The sequence below is a fragment of the Chelmon rostratus genome, chromosome 18, assembly GCF_017976325.1.
Source record: "Chelmon rostratus isolate fCheRos1 chromosome 18, fCheRos1.pri, whole genome shotgun sequence".
NCBI classification, from domain to species: Eukaryota; Metazoa; Chordata; class Actinopteri; order Chaetodontiformes; family Chaetodontidae; genus Chelmon; species Chelmon rostratus.
Window position 1 is genome coordinate 16,697,517 of NC_055675.1, and position 15,839 is coordinate 16,713,355.

At 41.4% G+C, this 15,839-nt stretch overlaps 1 protein-coding gene across 4 annotated transcripts in view; it reads right to left on the reverse strand.

The window, feature by feature from the left end:
- Positions 1-2,457: 2,457 nt before the first annotated feature.
- The window catches only part of gphnb (gephyrin b), a 94,019-nt gene continuing 80,637 nt past the window's right edge, over positions 2,458-15,839 (reverse strand). For all 4 annotated transcript variants that reach the window (XM_041958145.1, XM_041958144.1, XM_041958142.1 and 1 more), the window contains 12 exons: positions 13,350-13,442; positions 10,669-10,724; positions 9,941-10,060; positions 9,759-9,817; positions 9,079-9,232; positions 7,473-7,594; positions 7,215-7,302; positions 6,863-6,936; positions 6,582-6,646; positions 6,357-6,460; positions 4,655-4,751; positions 2,458-3,674 (listed from right to left, as the gene is read on the reverse strand). In XM_041958145.1, the coding sequence (XP_041814079.1) occupies positions 3,541-3,674; positions 4,655-4,751; positions 6,357-6,460; positions 6,582-6,646; positions 6,863-6,936; positions 7,215-7,302; positions 7,473-7,594; positions 9,079-9,232; positions 9,759-9,817; positions 9,941-10,060; positions 10,669-10,724; positions 13,350-13,442 (1,166 nt within the window). In that variant the 3' untranslated portion in view covers positions 2,458-3,540. The remainder of the gene's footprint in view (positions 3,675-4,654; positions 4,752-6,356; positions 6,461-6,581; positions 6,647-6,862; positions 6,937-7,214; positions 7,303-7,472; positions 7,595-9,078; positions 9,233-9,758; positions 9,818-9,940; positions 10,061-10,668; positions 10,725-13,349; positions 13,443-15,839) is intronic.

Sequence of the window (15,839 nt, forward strand, 5' to 3'; positions counted from 1 at the left end):
ATGGCTTTTATCACTCCTATTTCTACGGCTTGACTTACTTATAATTTGAGGACAGCCAGGCTCTACATTTTGTAACTAATGTTCCCATAATGCTTTGGAGGATGTAAACAGGAAGTATAATGCTGCCATGGATTTAGTGAGTTATGCTATGAGCTCCATCCTGGTTTATCTAACCTATCTTTGTTTGTCATCTTTTCAGTTCAGATAGTTTTATTGTTACATACAGTATATCATATTGGATTACAATTATGCATAAATGCGTAAGCAGCATTTTAATGTAGGCAGTAGTGAAGTCAGCAGGTTGCAGGGCCTCTTCATATTGTGCCCCCTTCCTCTGGAGTAAGCTTCCTGCTGATATCAGACAGTTGGACTCTGCTGGGGCCTTTAAATCCAAAGTCTAAACTCACCTTTTGCCTTGATTTTCAGTTAGCTGCTTATTTCAATTACCTTGTACTTGATGCAGTTATCCCTCTGGTTGGTCGATCTTAGTCTCATTGAATCCACCTATTGAATCTACTGTAACCTCTCTCTCTCTTCTGGCTATCAGTGCCACAGTCCAGCTGCTTGGATCTGGATCTTTGTCCTCTAGGAGATTCAGCCTCTTCTCTCTTTTCTCTCTCCCCTTTGTGTGCACGTCATCCTTTTCTCTTTGTCCCCTGTGTGTGTGTTTTATTTGTCCCATTTATGTGAATGGTCTGTTTCAGCTTTGCCCCTTGTGTGTTTGTATAGTTTGTTCTCTTTCCAGACCTCCATGGTTGAGAGTCCTCCTGGATCCATATTCTTATGTTTACCACCTACCCATAATTTTGTGATTTTTGTCCATACTGTAATTTTACTATGTGGGCTAATATATCAGTAGACTATTATTGCTCATGCATTAATGTTTAAGCAGCATTTTATTCTTGTATCCGGTTGAGGTGGAGCTAATTTGTAACTGTTTTGTATGGGACAGCAACCAACGATTTTTTCTTCAATTACGGATTAATCTGCTGATTATTTTCTTGATCGATTTATTTATTGTTTGGTTTGTAAAACAAGAAAATAGCGATAAATGGCCATGCCTTTAATTAGTGACACAACATGATTCAGTTTATTGTAATTTCAGATGAGGAAAAGCAAATCTTCACATTTGGGAAACTGAGAGCATGAAATGTGATTTTTTTATCTACAGTCTAACCCTTCGATTACTACATATTTAACCTGGAAATATTTCCCTCATTATTTCCTCATGCTTGGAAAAACAGTGGGTGGGACCATTATAGCCTCCTCATATACACAGACCATAAATGATCACTCATTATCCTGCTGTCTACTTCTTTATCCCAATGCATCTCTTGGAAAATTCAAAACTCATGGAGCAACTCAGAGATAAAATGCTTAGTGAATCTCTTGTTACTCTGTCAGTGTATCCTCTAATAAATAAACACACGCTTATTGCACCTGAGGGTGTGAAGAATTTGCCGTTACTTTCTACTATCATCTTCAAACTGATCCCCTTACGTTCCACACATTTTATACACATTCACATAGATGAATTTAACTAAGTTCTTGTCACAGCACTATTAATCATCGCCAACTAATGGGATCTACTGTCATTTCACCTTGCAGAGCAGAACAGAAACTGTCTAATCTCATGCAGCTTCAGGAATATCTACACCAAAGCCTGAAGCTGCCTTTTTCCTGCTGTATTTTCTATTAACTTAATCTTTTCTGACACCGCAGTGCTTAACCTCTTTTCCTCATTAGGCTCTCTCCTGCCAGTTCCAGATTCTTAAATACTTACCTTCCTGGAAAGAGAGACAGTTAAAACCTCCATTTGCTTTGCACTAATTCATTCCAATGCAGCTGTTTTGTCTTTGTTTATCTCAGAGCTTTGGCGGCTAAAGGACTCAGATACTTCAGTAAAAGTATTATCAGCAAAAATGTACTTAAAATAACTAAAGCTCTGCAAAAAAAATGTAAAAGAAAAGTAACTGATGACTGTAGTGGAGTAAAAACTACAGTATTTCCCCCTGAAATGTAGATAATGAGAAGAATAAAGTAGCATAAAATGGAAATATTTAAGACAGTGCAAGTACCACAAAATTGTGCTTAATACAGGACTTGAGTTACAGTTTTCAGTTAATTCCCCCCATTGCTAAGGGGGGGATTTACCAATGCTTTTTTTAATGAAAATATTCATATTACTGCAGTTAAACACAATCACATTTAGTAACTGCATCTGCTGAGGTGCTTTGCTCATAGGCCTCAGCGAAGGTCGGTAAAGACGGTAAGACCACGGGTCATTCAATCAAAATTCATGCACTTCTCTAAACTACAGGCTACCACCTACCAAACTTTTAGTGCCAAAGAAGAAAATCACTATTTTTTCTTTAGATATATTTTATTAAAAAAGGAAAACCAACAAGAACTTTTTTTTTTACATAATGATCAAGGATTTTTATTATCTTAGTCTCTTTCATCAGTTTCATATCATTACAGAAAATGTTATAGTACAGCGTTGTTCAATGTCTCCTCATTGCTTAATAATTTCCTTAGGAGTGCTGGTCACATATATCTGTACAATATGGTTCTTATTTTTTCTGTACATTTTTTGTGAAGTTGGTTAAAAAGGCTGTCAGCACTTAAAGAAGCTGTTTCTTTTCTTTCTTTTTTATTTTCTTAAATAGTTGATCAAATAAAAGATTATTTTTCCCAGGTTCAGCTCGCCCCTGGGGGGGTTTGGGGCAGAGTTTACACCCGGTCACCGTGAATATAAGGAAGCTTCAGGGTCTGGGCAGACTGGGGTGTGCCCCCCCACCTCCCCAACCCAACATCACCTCTTCCCTGCCCAGGCATTTGGCACTGCGCACATAAACAAGACTCACAAGATAAACAACAAGCAAAGCTCTTTGTGAAGCCATTATGATGCATACTAATGAGAGAAAAACAGAAGTGTCACCTTGATGGGCGCTCAAAAGAGGAAGCGGTCTTGATGTGCCCCCTCTTCCTCTTAGCTGAGCACCATGGGAAATCTGGAGTCTTCCTCAATGTTTTCTTCATTTTCAAAAAACAGATTATTTTTTTCCACTAAAGATGAGAAAATAATAATTTTCTTTTTTTGTCCTGGCAGGCACCTACAGCTGTCTATTAAAATGCTACTGCTATAGATAAGGTCTAGCATTGAACACACAAAGCAATTGCAATGAAAGGAACAAAGTTGCCTTAATATAATAATGATAATAAGAAGAATAATGATAATAATAATAAGAATAATCATAATAATATATTACAGAATAAATCTCTTTTTATAATTAGATTTTTTCATTAAAAGTTATATTTTCTTTGTTTGAAATACTATAATCTTTTTAAATTAATTTTTTCATATGTATCTAGGTTGTGATCAAGATGTTGACTATACCTCAACGTTATCCAAATCAATAAAAACTAGCTGTGCCGTTGCATATTACAGAATAGTCAATGATATGTGGACATGCACCGTGAACCACCCATTCCAACCCTCGCTATATGACGCCGACACTCCGTCCCTCTGTGATGACATCATAGCCGGCCGATGACCATGACGTCGACCACCTCGCCCTTGTGCAGCTCCACGTATTGCTCTGTTTTCGGAGGTAGCATCAGGAGCCCGTTAGCACTGCGCATGCTCATCAGCCTGCTGCTCACCTGGTTCCCTGCACCGAGAAGGAGTGGGAGACAGAGGGGGCAAAATACTTTAAAATCACAATGTAACCCATGAGGGAAATTGGAGATTTTCTTTGTGCTTCATCCCATCATAATGAAACTGAGCATGATTAAATGGTCACAAATTCAAACAAGTCAAACTGTTAAAAGATCACCAAGGCCAAGTGCTTTAATCAGTGTCAGATGCACTAAATGCAGGGGACCTAAGGTGGTTGTGGTAATTATGTTTACTTCCAGTGTGTCTATGTAGAGCAACAAGTGTAATCAATCTACTTTATTGTTTCTGCCCTGATGAAGATCCTCTGAGGTTGCAACTGCCATTATGGCCTGAGTTAAGGCTTTGAACAGAACTTTTCTCTGCGCCTGAATAGCGTTGCCTTTTCTGCCTTTCTAATAGTAACTATGCCCCCAAAAAACGCACCACACTTTTGCATGGCAAAAACAGTGACATATATATTTATATAAAATAACTATAGTTCAGTCAATGCGCTTATTTTTAGTATTTAATACTATCTTTCAAAAGTATTCTATCTAGCTAAATTAACTATCTCCATTGGCTACAGCAGAGATTGCAGGGTAGCCTTTTAAAATGTAAACGTCCATAGCCTACACGAAATATGGCTGTTCTCAGCTGAGTACCGCAGCGCCACAACGTGATAAACAACTACTCATGACGGTGACGCATAGCCATGACACTGTGGCATTATAACATTTCTGAAGGGAAATGAAACCATCCATAGCTGACATGGAGCCTGGTGTCTGGAGCTGTGGTGAACATCCAGCCAAAAAGCAAAAACGTTACTGAAGGTACCGGGAAGAGCCGTCAACATTTCTGCCTTATGAAATCCAAACTAAGCATTTTGTAAAGTCAGCAGGACTTCATGAACAGCATTTTAGCGTTCTAAGTTTTACTGTTCTGGAGGGCACTGCTGCCACGTGAATTTGGTGAATCTGGATTCCACTTTGGTACCTGTGCTCTGTGCCCACGGCAGAGGCTCCTGGTGATGCCATGTCAGAATGCAGCGGTGGTATTCAGGGCGAGGGTCCAGCTTCACGTCACAAGACAACTAGAGACAAAACATACAACGTAAAATTATAATGACATACTTTCGCGTTGTAATCTGAGTTTCGCTGCCCTCTGTTTTGTGTGTGTATCGGCGCATGGGAGTCCCTCCATGTTCATACAGAGACGAAAAGAGTGACCTCCCACACAGTATTGTAAAAGCGAGATGGCAGTTTGAGCTGCTTGCCAAGTTGAATATGTCACTAATGTACAGCGGGGAAAAACAGCGTCTAGAGCCAGAATGGAGTCTGGTGGTGACATATGGCTGTTGCTGGTTTGGGGGGAGTGAATGTCCTATACAGAAACTTTAAGTAACAACAGGCTTCTTGTTCAAGGGCATATTTTCACAAACTTTGAGTGCAGACTGGTAAAGCTTTGGACTCATGACCGCAGTGAAGGCCAAGAGCTGAATCGTGTTTGTTTCACAGTGAAGTTGTTCACCATCCACTAGTTTTCCTGGAGTTCGGGCATCTCTGTGTACCTTGGGAGTAGGTGAAGTTGCGCCAGAAATACCTCGAAAGCTTTGGACTCGGTAAGATTTCATGTTTGTTCAGCATGTGTCCACAAAGATTGATTTCCAGCCAGAATAAGAATAAATCCTGGATATCAAACTTTTGCAGCACAATAGTTCAGACGGCAAAAATCCCAGATCACCAAGGTGTAATTCACTTCACAAATTCTGCCAGATACTTTTGCACATTCCTAAACCTTATATGTTTTCTAAAAGGCAACGAGACATACAGAGAGCAGTGGAAACTCTTCCAACTTTATTGGCAAAGGTACAGGTTTTTTCCAGAATACGCTTTGACCTGGGTCTCATGCCATCTGCTGAGGGAAATTATCTGGCTACATCTGTGCTTTCAGGCCATCAGTCCCACCACTAAGTGGCAGTAATGCATTCAAGTAGATTTCTAACTGCTTTATAACAGCAAATGTTGTCGCAAAGCTCTCTGGATAGCACCCATGATGGCAGGGGACCAGACCTCTTACTCGATGATACTAGTTGGGGACATGAGCTGTGGCTGTTCAGTGTGTATGATATTATTATGACGTTTCTTGCTCTGCGATTATGAATATTCATAATCAGGGAGCTGGCCTTCAGGTCAGTGTGGGCCGTGATTGGTTCCTCTGCCAAGTCAGAGCAAAACATGGCGGTCATAAATATGTATCAAGCGGATGATGAAAATAGTATTAAATCATGAGTTAAGATGCAATGGACTGCAATGATACACCCTGGAACTTTAGTACAAATGCAATTGTAAATATTCCCACGTTATATAAATTCCTCTCTACTGCGGTTTGTTTGACCTGCACTCAGATGTTCACATATAAGAAAAGAGAGGATCTATTTGCAAATAGGGACATGTGTTTCAACCTTTTTTGACTTGTGTGAGACAGAGACAATGAAGCATGAAAGGGTTGACACGTTTTGTTTAACCTGCTGCTTATCACTAAAACAATGACCGTGCATTATAAAGCCTCAGTGGATACCTTGTGTCTTGTCAATAAACAGAAAAAACCCTTTTTGTGGCCACCAGCGCCTCAACAGATGAACTTTGTGTGTCTTGGCCAGAGAGCGAAGCGTCCCTGGTTGCCCTGTGCATCCTACCCTTGCTTTAATGATGGTGGGCCTAGGGTCCAAAATGCCTTGCATCTTCCTCAAGGCAGGGATGACAAAAAGATTACAGGTGACAACAGCGGACACGGGGTTTCCTAGGACAGACGGACGGACAGAGAGAGGGCAGCGAGAAGAGACAAGGGAGAAAAATATATGAGTAACATCTCTTCAGAAACAGCGGAGTGAATCACTCTTTCTCTCAACTTCACACACTACCTGGGAGGGCAAAGATTAGCTTGCGAGCACCATCCATGTCCAAGGTGGCAAATGTTGTCGGGAGACTGTAAAAGAAAAATAACATATATTCAGTTTTGCATACATTCAACCATTGTAAGAAACCCTGTAACAACTCCTCAGTGATGTTTAAGACATGTAAAACTCCAAGTGCTATTTTAGTATCTTGCATGTCTTTGACTCGCACCTATTCTATTTCAGTTTCCTGTTAATCACGCGATCGCTGTGTTGCACAAAGCTGCATTAGAATAAAGTTTTCTTACCCTGGTTTCATGAAAACACGACCAAAATGGATCTGAGCATGAAGATCAATATCCAGCACCTGCTTAAGGTAGTCCTAAAAAAGACATTAAAATTACAAACCAGCATTTAACAACGATGAAAGAGCAATGCATATAAAAAGACTCAAAACTGTGATGGAGAATCAGACCTTCAACAAATATGGACGTTGTGAATCATTACTTTTTATGAATATTTATTAGTAAAAGTATGATTTATGGTGTTTTTAGCAGCATTTACTCTAAAATAAAGACCGTCGTTCCCATCTCCACCACAAGGTGTCAGTAAAACACAGTGCCACGATTGGACGTGTGCCTTCCTGCTGTGCCATCATACCTTCTCTCCCATGGACACTCCTCCTGAGGTGATGATGACATCAGCACGGCTGATGCCTTCATTCAGAGCGTTGAGAAGGTCATCGGGGCTGTGGGGCACAAAGACACACAAACACACAAGTTAACCACCAAATCACAGGAGAGGAAATAAAGGAGGGAGAAGGAAAATAGAGAGCTTGTTTGAGGGGAAGTAGAGGAAAGTTGTCCTGGAGGTGTAACAAGTATTAGAAATGTTCTGAGAATGCACATGCAGGCGTACTTGTCTCCCACGATGCCCAGGTTGATGGTGGGGTAGCCATGCTCCTGGATAGTGGCCAGCAGGGTTGAGCGATTGCTGTCCCTGATCTTCCCAGGATGGAGGTCGTCTTCTGGGTTCAACAGCTTCCATGACAGGTTTGGAGGAAAGACACATTAGAGATACTGTGTACCCAGTCAATTCACTTTTAAGGTGGTGTAAATAATAACCAGATCTGGCAAAACATTATTCCTAAATATTCTCAGCGTTGCAGAAAATATGGTAGATAAATCAATAATAATTCAGCTGGAACAGAAGGAGTTAAGACCTTTGTTTTCTACCATGTAATAACTATATTTAACCTGCAGTTGGGTTGTTTCTGATAAATAGGCTGGTAAAGTGATCGTCAGACAATTTAGTCGGTTAAAAATGTTATCCAATATTTTACGGTGACTGAGAAAATTAAAGTATATAAAGTTTCAAATTAATATCACCCATTTAGCGTTGCTTGTAAATAGTGCTAAAATGATTAATTGATTAGTTGATTAACAGGGAATTAATCTGCATAAATTTTGAAATTGATTAAACGCCATTCATTTTCTGGTTCAAGCTTTTAGTATTTGCTTCTTTATTTTGTTTTCTATCATTGTAAACTGAACATCTTTGGATTTTGAACTGTTTGCAAAGCGAAACAAGCAATTTGAAGATGTCAACTTGGCCTCTTGTGATGGGCATTTTTCACTATTTCGTGATATTTTTATTGACAAAATGACCAATTGATAAATCTAAGAAAAACAGACTCTTAATGATAATCATAAATATCTGCTGTATGATGTAATGTGTATTAGTTTTATTTAGGAAATACTGGAAATCATCCCACGGTATAATGTATGTCTCCTGACCTCCATACTTTTCATAATAGAACTGCAAATCTGAACTTCCTGTTTCCTTGGTAAAGAGATCTATAAACTCTCAGTTATAAACACCAGCTCTACATAGATATTTCAGATTTTCTTCATCTGGGTCTCAGAAATTAATGCAGCACTAGCATAGTCCAGAGAGAGGGTAAAAATGAGAAGACAAAGCAACGTATCCTCTATTTCATTAGCCTTAACCAAAGGAGGGGAGATGAGGACAATAAACCACTTCATAAATTTGGAATGGGGCCATGAAATAGGTGACTCATGGCTGATTTATACAATTTAGACATTGTATCTGCACAGTGCTGAGAACAAGGTGTTATGGGTACCAAGAGTCTGCTGAGGATCCTCATGAAGGTTACACATGCCCCATGAAATTGAAAATGCACAAATATGATCCCTGCATGTAAGAGAAACCACCTGGTCGCAGATAAACACATTCCTCACAACTGAAAGCACACATGAAACAGCTGAGTGCACATTCAGCTCTGAATGTTGTTCCGCTGTCCGCAGTCAAAGCAAACAATGTTGATTGTGCATAAATATGAACGAGGCTGTCGGGAAAAGATACCACATTGTTGTTACGATCAGCAGCTGAGGCTGAACCTTTGTGGCAAATTCAGATTCAACGGTGCACCTTTATCTGCGGTCTATCATGTTCTAAATGAAAATAATGGCCCAGCGGTCCTACAAGGGCCTTTACCCCTTACCTCATTTCCTGTGGACATGACGGCCACCACGGGGAATTTTTGGACCTCCACCTCTGTGACTCCCACAGTGGCCAGGAGACCAATCTCAGATGGGCCCATGTGGGTGCCCTTTGCAAGCACACACTCCCCGCGCTTAATGTCATGACCGATAGGCCTGTGGTGGCACAGCAGAGAAAATGGTTCAGAGGAAAAGAAAGAGAGAGAGGGGGAGTATGTTGAAAAGTGCCCTGTACAATTAACATTTGCATATTCCCTGCAGTATACTATGATGCAAGGTTACAATAGTAACTTAACAAAGCCTCCAAATTGTAGCCAAAATAAACATTCTGGTACAGACATTAAGTGTATTTAAATATTATTATTTTTCTTCCTGCTGTAAAAAGTAATGTAGAGATATATAAAATACTAAGTATGGTCACGATTAAGGCAAAGAGCCAGCTGTGCAACCAAAAAATCAGTTGCATTTTCACTCATATTTTCAGTTAGCATTCTCATTCTCATGTATAGAGGTTGTCTTTCCTCTTCCATGGAGTCCATCATGTTGCACAGCCATGTTTCTACACTAGCCCAGAACAGATAAACCACACACTGGCTCTAGAGAGTTGGTTGCAATCTGCAACCTCACCGCTAGATGTCACTAAATCCCACACACGGGACATACAACACAATAAGACACTAACCTGATGTCCTGCCCTGGACGAGCCTGTACAAGGATTCGTACCTCCAGCTCCTCTGTGCCCTGCAAGACAAACCGGCCGTCTGACCAATCAAGACCAAAATGCATCGTGTTTTCTGTTCCTCTCTGGGCTAACGCTAATTCTGACATCTTCACGCCTGTTTATTGGGTAAAAATCAGACTTACGTCTTCAGACTCGCGGAGGAGTTCGGTGTCCTCCACCTGGACTACAGCGTCGGCCCCGCATGGGATAGGGGCACCCGTCGTCACCCTCATCACCTGGCCAGGCATCACTGTGTGGGTAGGCTGCACAGAGGCACAGATAGCATGAAATACATGATTAAAATTAACATTAAAACACAATCAAAGTTCACCGTATGTTTTTTTTTGTTGTCCAGACTTTCTGAAATCAAAGTATGGATTCGGTCTGGCAGTCTGATCAAGGCCTTACTGACTCTTCCCCAAAGTTTCACAAAAAGCGTCTCACGAAGAGACAAAGACAACTTTGAGCCAAAGCAGTGATAAAATTGAAGTAAAAGCACAATAAAACTGCATGCATAACAATGTGTAGACCTTGTAAAGGACATGGCGGCATGCACAGAGAACATGTTTGCATGTGTGCTGATTTTGGTCGAGATGAGAGGTCGACGTAGTCAATAAATCTGTGCAGCCTACTCTTGTCTCAGAGGTCTAATCTGTTTTATAGCTTGGCAGCACTTTGACTTCCGAGCCCTGCTTTGGGGTGAAGGGCTTTTCATCACCTGCTACGGGAACACACTGGTGTGCAATTACAGCTGGTCAAGGCGTGAGGTGAAGGACAAAAGTGAAGTGCTTTATTTTCATATACGGGATATGTGGGTGTTTGTGTGTGAGGCTCCTTTTTTGCGAGTCTGAGTGTCAACGTGGGCGCGAACCTGCTCTCCTGCCTGGGACTCTCCAATGATGAAGCGGTCGCCTGGGCCATCAGCCGCTAGAATGAAAGAAAGATTTAATAGCATTACACATGTGTGCAGCTGGAAATATGTGTGTGTGTGTGTGCGTGTGTGTAGGAGTGTGCCATTTAGTTGAGTCATTTTATTGCAGTGGGCTACAAAATGAAGAAACAGGAAGAGAAGGAGAGAGGGAAACATTGACATTCTATGTTCTTTAATTAAACATCTGAAAAACAGATATACGCAGTATTCTCTTTGCTGGCACGTCTCAATCATACACTCTCATCTCTATTGCTGAGCCACGCAGGCCACAAGCCGTCACAGCCAAATAAGCAACTTGAGCCTTTGGGGAAACCAAAAATTCTGGAACACCCTTATTGTTCTGTTTTTTTTACAGAACAAAGACACGGGACCAAGAAGGAGGCTCACCAGAAGACAGTTCAAAACTTTAAAAACACCCTGTGACATTGCAAAATGTCCTTGACGAGTGAAAAACTTTAATTTCATGGTTTAACATGTAATCTTAATGACAGGATTAAATGCTTCCCTCCTTGTTATTAAAAAAAATTATATAAAAAATCTTCTGCCACTCTTTTCCTTGTGAAATGCTTGAAAAACCCCACTGGATGACAACAAACATCTGTAGTTGAGTAAAAAGCAGGACTTTGTTTTTCTATTTTTTAAAAATTTAAAATGTGGAATCGTCCAACCTCCAGATCCAGCAAGCACTGAAGCAGTTTGTCACCATCTTTCCCTGCATGTTCCCTGTCCTCATAGTCTGCATCAACGTTGCAGTTCTTACGGACTGTATACATGGTTTTTAACTCCTACCTGTCCAAACTGCAGCATGCTCAGAACACTCTGGCGCCATCAGGCCTCCCCGTACAAGCTCAGCACTTCCCCTTAACCTCAGCAAAAGGTGGATGCTGCAGGTTGGTAAGACAGCAAAAAAACATGCACTGGCTCTGGAGAAAGCATTAGGTTATTTTGCTCCTTCCACTCCCCACAGTCTAGGCACTAAAATCTCTCAAATCTGCACATGTATGCCTTGGCAGACGCCAGGCCCTCAGGACAGGTGCATGAAACCCAGAGAGACCTGTGTTGTTGTGCTCCTCCTACTCCATCAGCAAGAGCCAACAGCAGATGCTACATGCGAGAGTTTTTGAGCTGCCTGGAGCCAACAAGCTGCCACACTGCTCTCCAGGTTAACAGGGCCCTCGATGCTTTCCAGGACACCCAGTCGCCGATTCCTCGAGTCAACCACCTTTGCCTGGATATCACCCGGACATCACGCTAAGGAGCAAGTGCAGCCGTAGGAAGGAAACTCTGAAACTCGTATCTCTTGCCACTTGTCTCCACCTGTCAGCTACGGAGGACAGTCCCCGCCATGTCCCACAATGCAGAGCCTCAATCTCTCTTCTCACCCTGGCACAAGAAGCCTTTACATGGCTCCTGAGGCAGTTCTCTACTGCCCCAGTGTCCTGTTCGTCTCTAATTGGGACAGCTAGGTCATTTGAACAGGAGGAAAGACACACTGGCCTGGTTAGTTCTGCAACTTCTTCTTAAGAAAACACAACAGTGACTCTACGGACAGACGTTGACAGTCTCATGGACAACATTGTAGGTGCCAAACAAGTCAAATCCAAAGACTGGAAAAGTAAAGTGGATTGGGCTGCACCAGCACTAATTTTGTGTGTTAAGTCCTTCCTTAGTTCTCTGTACCTGCTAGCTAGTTTCAAACTGGCAACTTGCTAAATTGTGTTGAGCCATCAGATTTGAGGGAATATCTTAAATACTAAAGACTAGCAATGTGTAAATTGGTTGAATGTGTAGTACTCAGTTTAAAATGAGTGGAAAATACCTGATAAGACAGTCTAAACAATGTTTTTGGTACTTCAGAATAAGTTAGCATATCTTTAGCATAAGTGATTAGCATCGTGTTTTGTAATTTTGGGTATATTGTATTGATGTTATGACATGTAATTTGCAGTCTTCACAGTTTGCATCACTATTAAACAGCATTTTGATCATGTTTCAGGTCAGATGAGTGGAAAATATTCCATAGTACCCCTTTTACTCTTCTGTCAAACATTTCATGTGGCAAGCTAACGTTAGCTAGTTCAGTTAGCCAGGCAACACTTGGCAGTTACAGGCAACAGCTAATCTCTATGTTAGACCCAGTCTGTGTGGTGGAATCTCTTAATCTAGAGACATGTAAATTTCCCCTTAGTAAAGTCTTACATTAAAACAAGGCTAAATTTGATCTTACGAACAGCTGGTGCAACTGCTTGCAGAGCTTCCGCTGTCCCCTGTAACATCTCCTCAAGATAGAAACGCAATAAGAATGAGCTAAAAAGGACAGTGTTCAAAATGGCTTTTCTATTATAGCTTCAGTGACAATCATTATGAGCAGAACATGGTCTCTACCTACTATTTGTCTCTCCATGTACTTTGAAACAGATCCAACTTCTTTTACAGCGATGTTCACCATCCTAGTCTTTGTCATCATTAAACCTTTAATTAAGCAGTTAGCTGATATGTTGTTGAGGTCTGAATATGAGATTCACACCTATACTTTGTATCTTGTTGACATTGTTTCGGCAAAACTGAAACAATGTGGCAGGTGATATTTCAAATCACCTGCCATAATGCATGGTACTTACCTCTCACAGCATAACCATCCTTGACAGAAGCAGGGAAGGGTGGCAGGTTGTCTTTGGCATAAACGTCCTGAGCCAGGACTCGGCCCATCCCATCTGCAGAAGAAGAGGAAGAACACGGCTATTTAGCGAGGAGGAGTAGCTGGGCAAAGGGTGGCAGAGAGGATGAGGGAGACGGTCCGTCTGATTCAGATGGAGATACAGAGGGGCACGTGTGCTGGAGCTGTGCATATGTGTTTTAAAGGGAGACACAGTGTGACACCATGTATCCGGATCTCTTTTCATTACTCACCACCTGACCAACACACACACACACACACGGACACACACACAAACCCACACACACACACTCTTTTCAGCTTTCGTGATTCACACACAACAAGTGGAGGCTTGCAAGTGTCCCCATCCTGATTTCTTAACCACTTCCACCAGCCAGACAACTTGAAAACACTCAGGAAACATTTGTGTAGGAAGAACAGAGACTCTGCTCGGAGACAATAGCTCAGAGAGAATGAGGGGAAGGGAAGAAAGACAGAAAAAGACAGAGGGAGAGTGGGTGGAGGAGAAAAATCCTGGCACTAAAATACCTTAAGCTGCTGTGTGGCTATATATAGCATTTCTCAGCGCCTTTATGATATGATTATGTGGGCGTTAATATGAAGATCTAAGCTTTGATATCAATGAGTTGAAGGGAAAAGAAATGTGCACGAACACATACAGACACCCACACACATGCACACAACACATCAGCTTACTAGATGACAGTCATAACGAGCTGCTGTAAATAATGCATCTCAGCGGCAGAAGAAGACACGCGCTCGTTGTCCGATCCCTACATCTTTTTTAAGTCGGCAGCATTTCATGTGCGATATTCTGGTGTGTTTTCACAACCGCTACTCCTTCCAAGCTGCTATTTAAACAGCTTGTTAAAGCCGTGTGCCGAAGCTGAGTTGTGAATAAAAATAGAACAGAGGTGATGTCTTGTTGCTGAAGCAAAATATGCGTTTGATCAGATGCTTTGGAAAACATTGCGCGCGGTAGGGTCCAGGTTTTAAAAGTGTTACATAACGGTCATAAAATCAGGGGACACTGTGTGATCACTCGTCCAAATGAGCTGCTAGAAGCAAATCAACACATTTTAGAAGACAGCAAAGGTGTCATATAAACATATGCATGCACGTGCGCTTGCATACTCACACACCTGTGTCACCCACATGCTCTTTAATACACTGCAGATAGATGGGAATTAAAGAACTAGTTGACATTTTGGCACACAAGCACGCATACAGACAAATACAATCACTTCAGAGGACATTACATAGACTTACACTGACTTTCTGGAGACTTACCCAAACACACACACACACACACTCGCACAGACCCCTCTAAATCCAGCAGGGAAGTTTTCCAGCTGTCGTCTCTCTAAATATTTCATCTTCCACATCCCATTTCCCTCTCCTCCTTATCCCACTGTCCTCCTGCAAATCTCGCAATTCAGTTGGAACACGAAACATCACTTTACATGTGGGAAAAGAAAAACTGTCCTTCTGCCATCATTGATCTACAAGTCATGTGCGCCGCAGGCTTTTATTGCCCCCGATCCTTGCTACCCCGTCTTGAGATGAATTAAAGAGTGTGTGTTTTCCCCTCTGGCCCTCAGCCCTGCTCTGTGTCAACCTCAACTCTGCCAGAAGGCTGACTAGACCCACAGGTGCTAAACTAACTTCTCTATGTATGTTTGTATCTGCGTGTGTCTGCTTAGATATGCATACACTAGAAGCGAAATACATGCACAAAAATGTATTAAAAACATGCATTAAATGTGCTTATATAAGGGTGAGTTATTATGAAAACAAAAGTTGAGAAAAACAAAAATGTACCTGCAATTTAAAGTTTTAGTTGATAACGGTGAACCTTTTAGCAAACGGCTGCTTACTTACATATCGAACTTTATCACTCATTTGGACTTGTTCAGGAGTAAAACTAATTAGAGTTAGTCGCGTTGGTTGCAGCAGTGTTAAATCCTGTGTGGCGGTCATTAACAGGGAGACCTGAGTTATTGATTTTCTCAGAAATATTTACTATTCAGGGTGCAGAAGCCTCCAAATATAGTCTGGAAAAACACAAATAAAAACACAGGATATCCCGAATTTGCAGCAGACCCAACATACTATAATTACATAATTTGAAACAATACAAGCATAAGCCAAGGAGCAAACACACTGCGTGATGAAAACATGGTCATACTGGAAGTCAAGTATAGCTCAGCTACCACGTAGCTGAATCAGTTCATGCAAAGCAGGCCTCTGCCAGCTACCTCTTATTTGTGATTGGCCAGTTCGCTTTTGATTGAATTCCCACCTACCAATCAGGAACATGTCGTGATAACAGGATGATTAGTCTCTACATGAGGAGAGTTTTATAAAGGGCACATTTAGTGTTTCTGGCCAAATCTAATATTCTTTCTACTTTTAGCTCCGTTTTTGGTCTCTA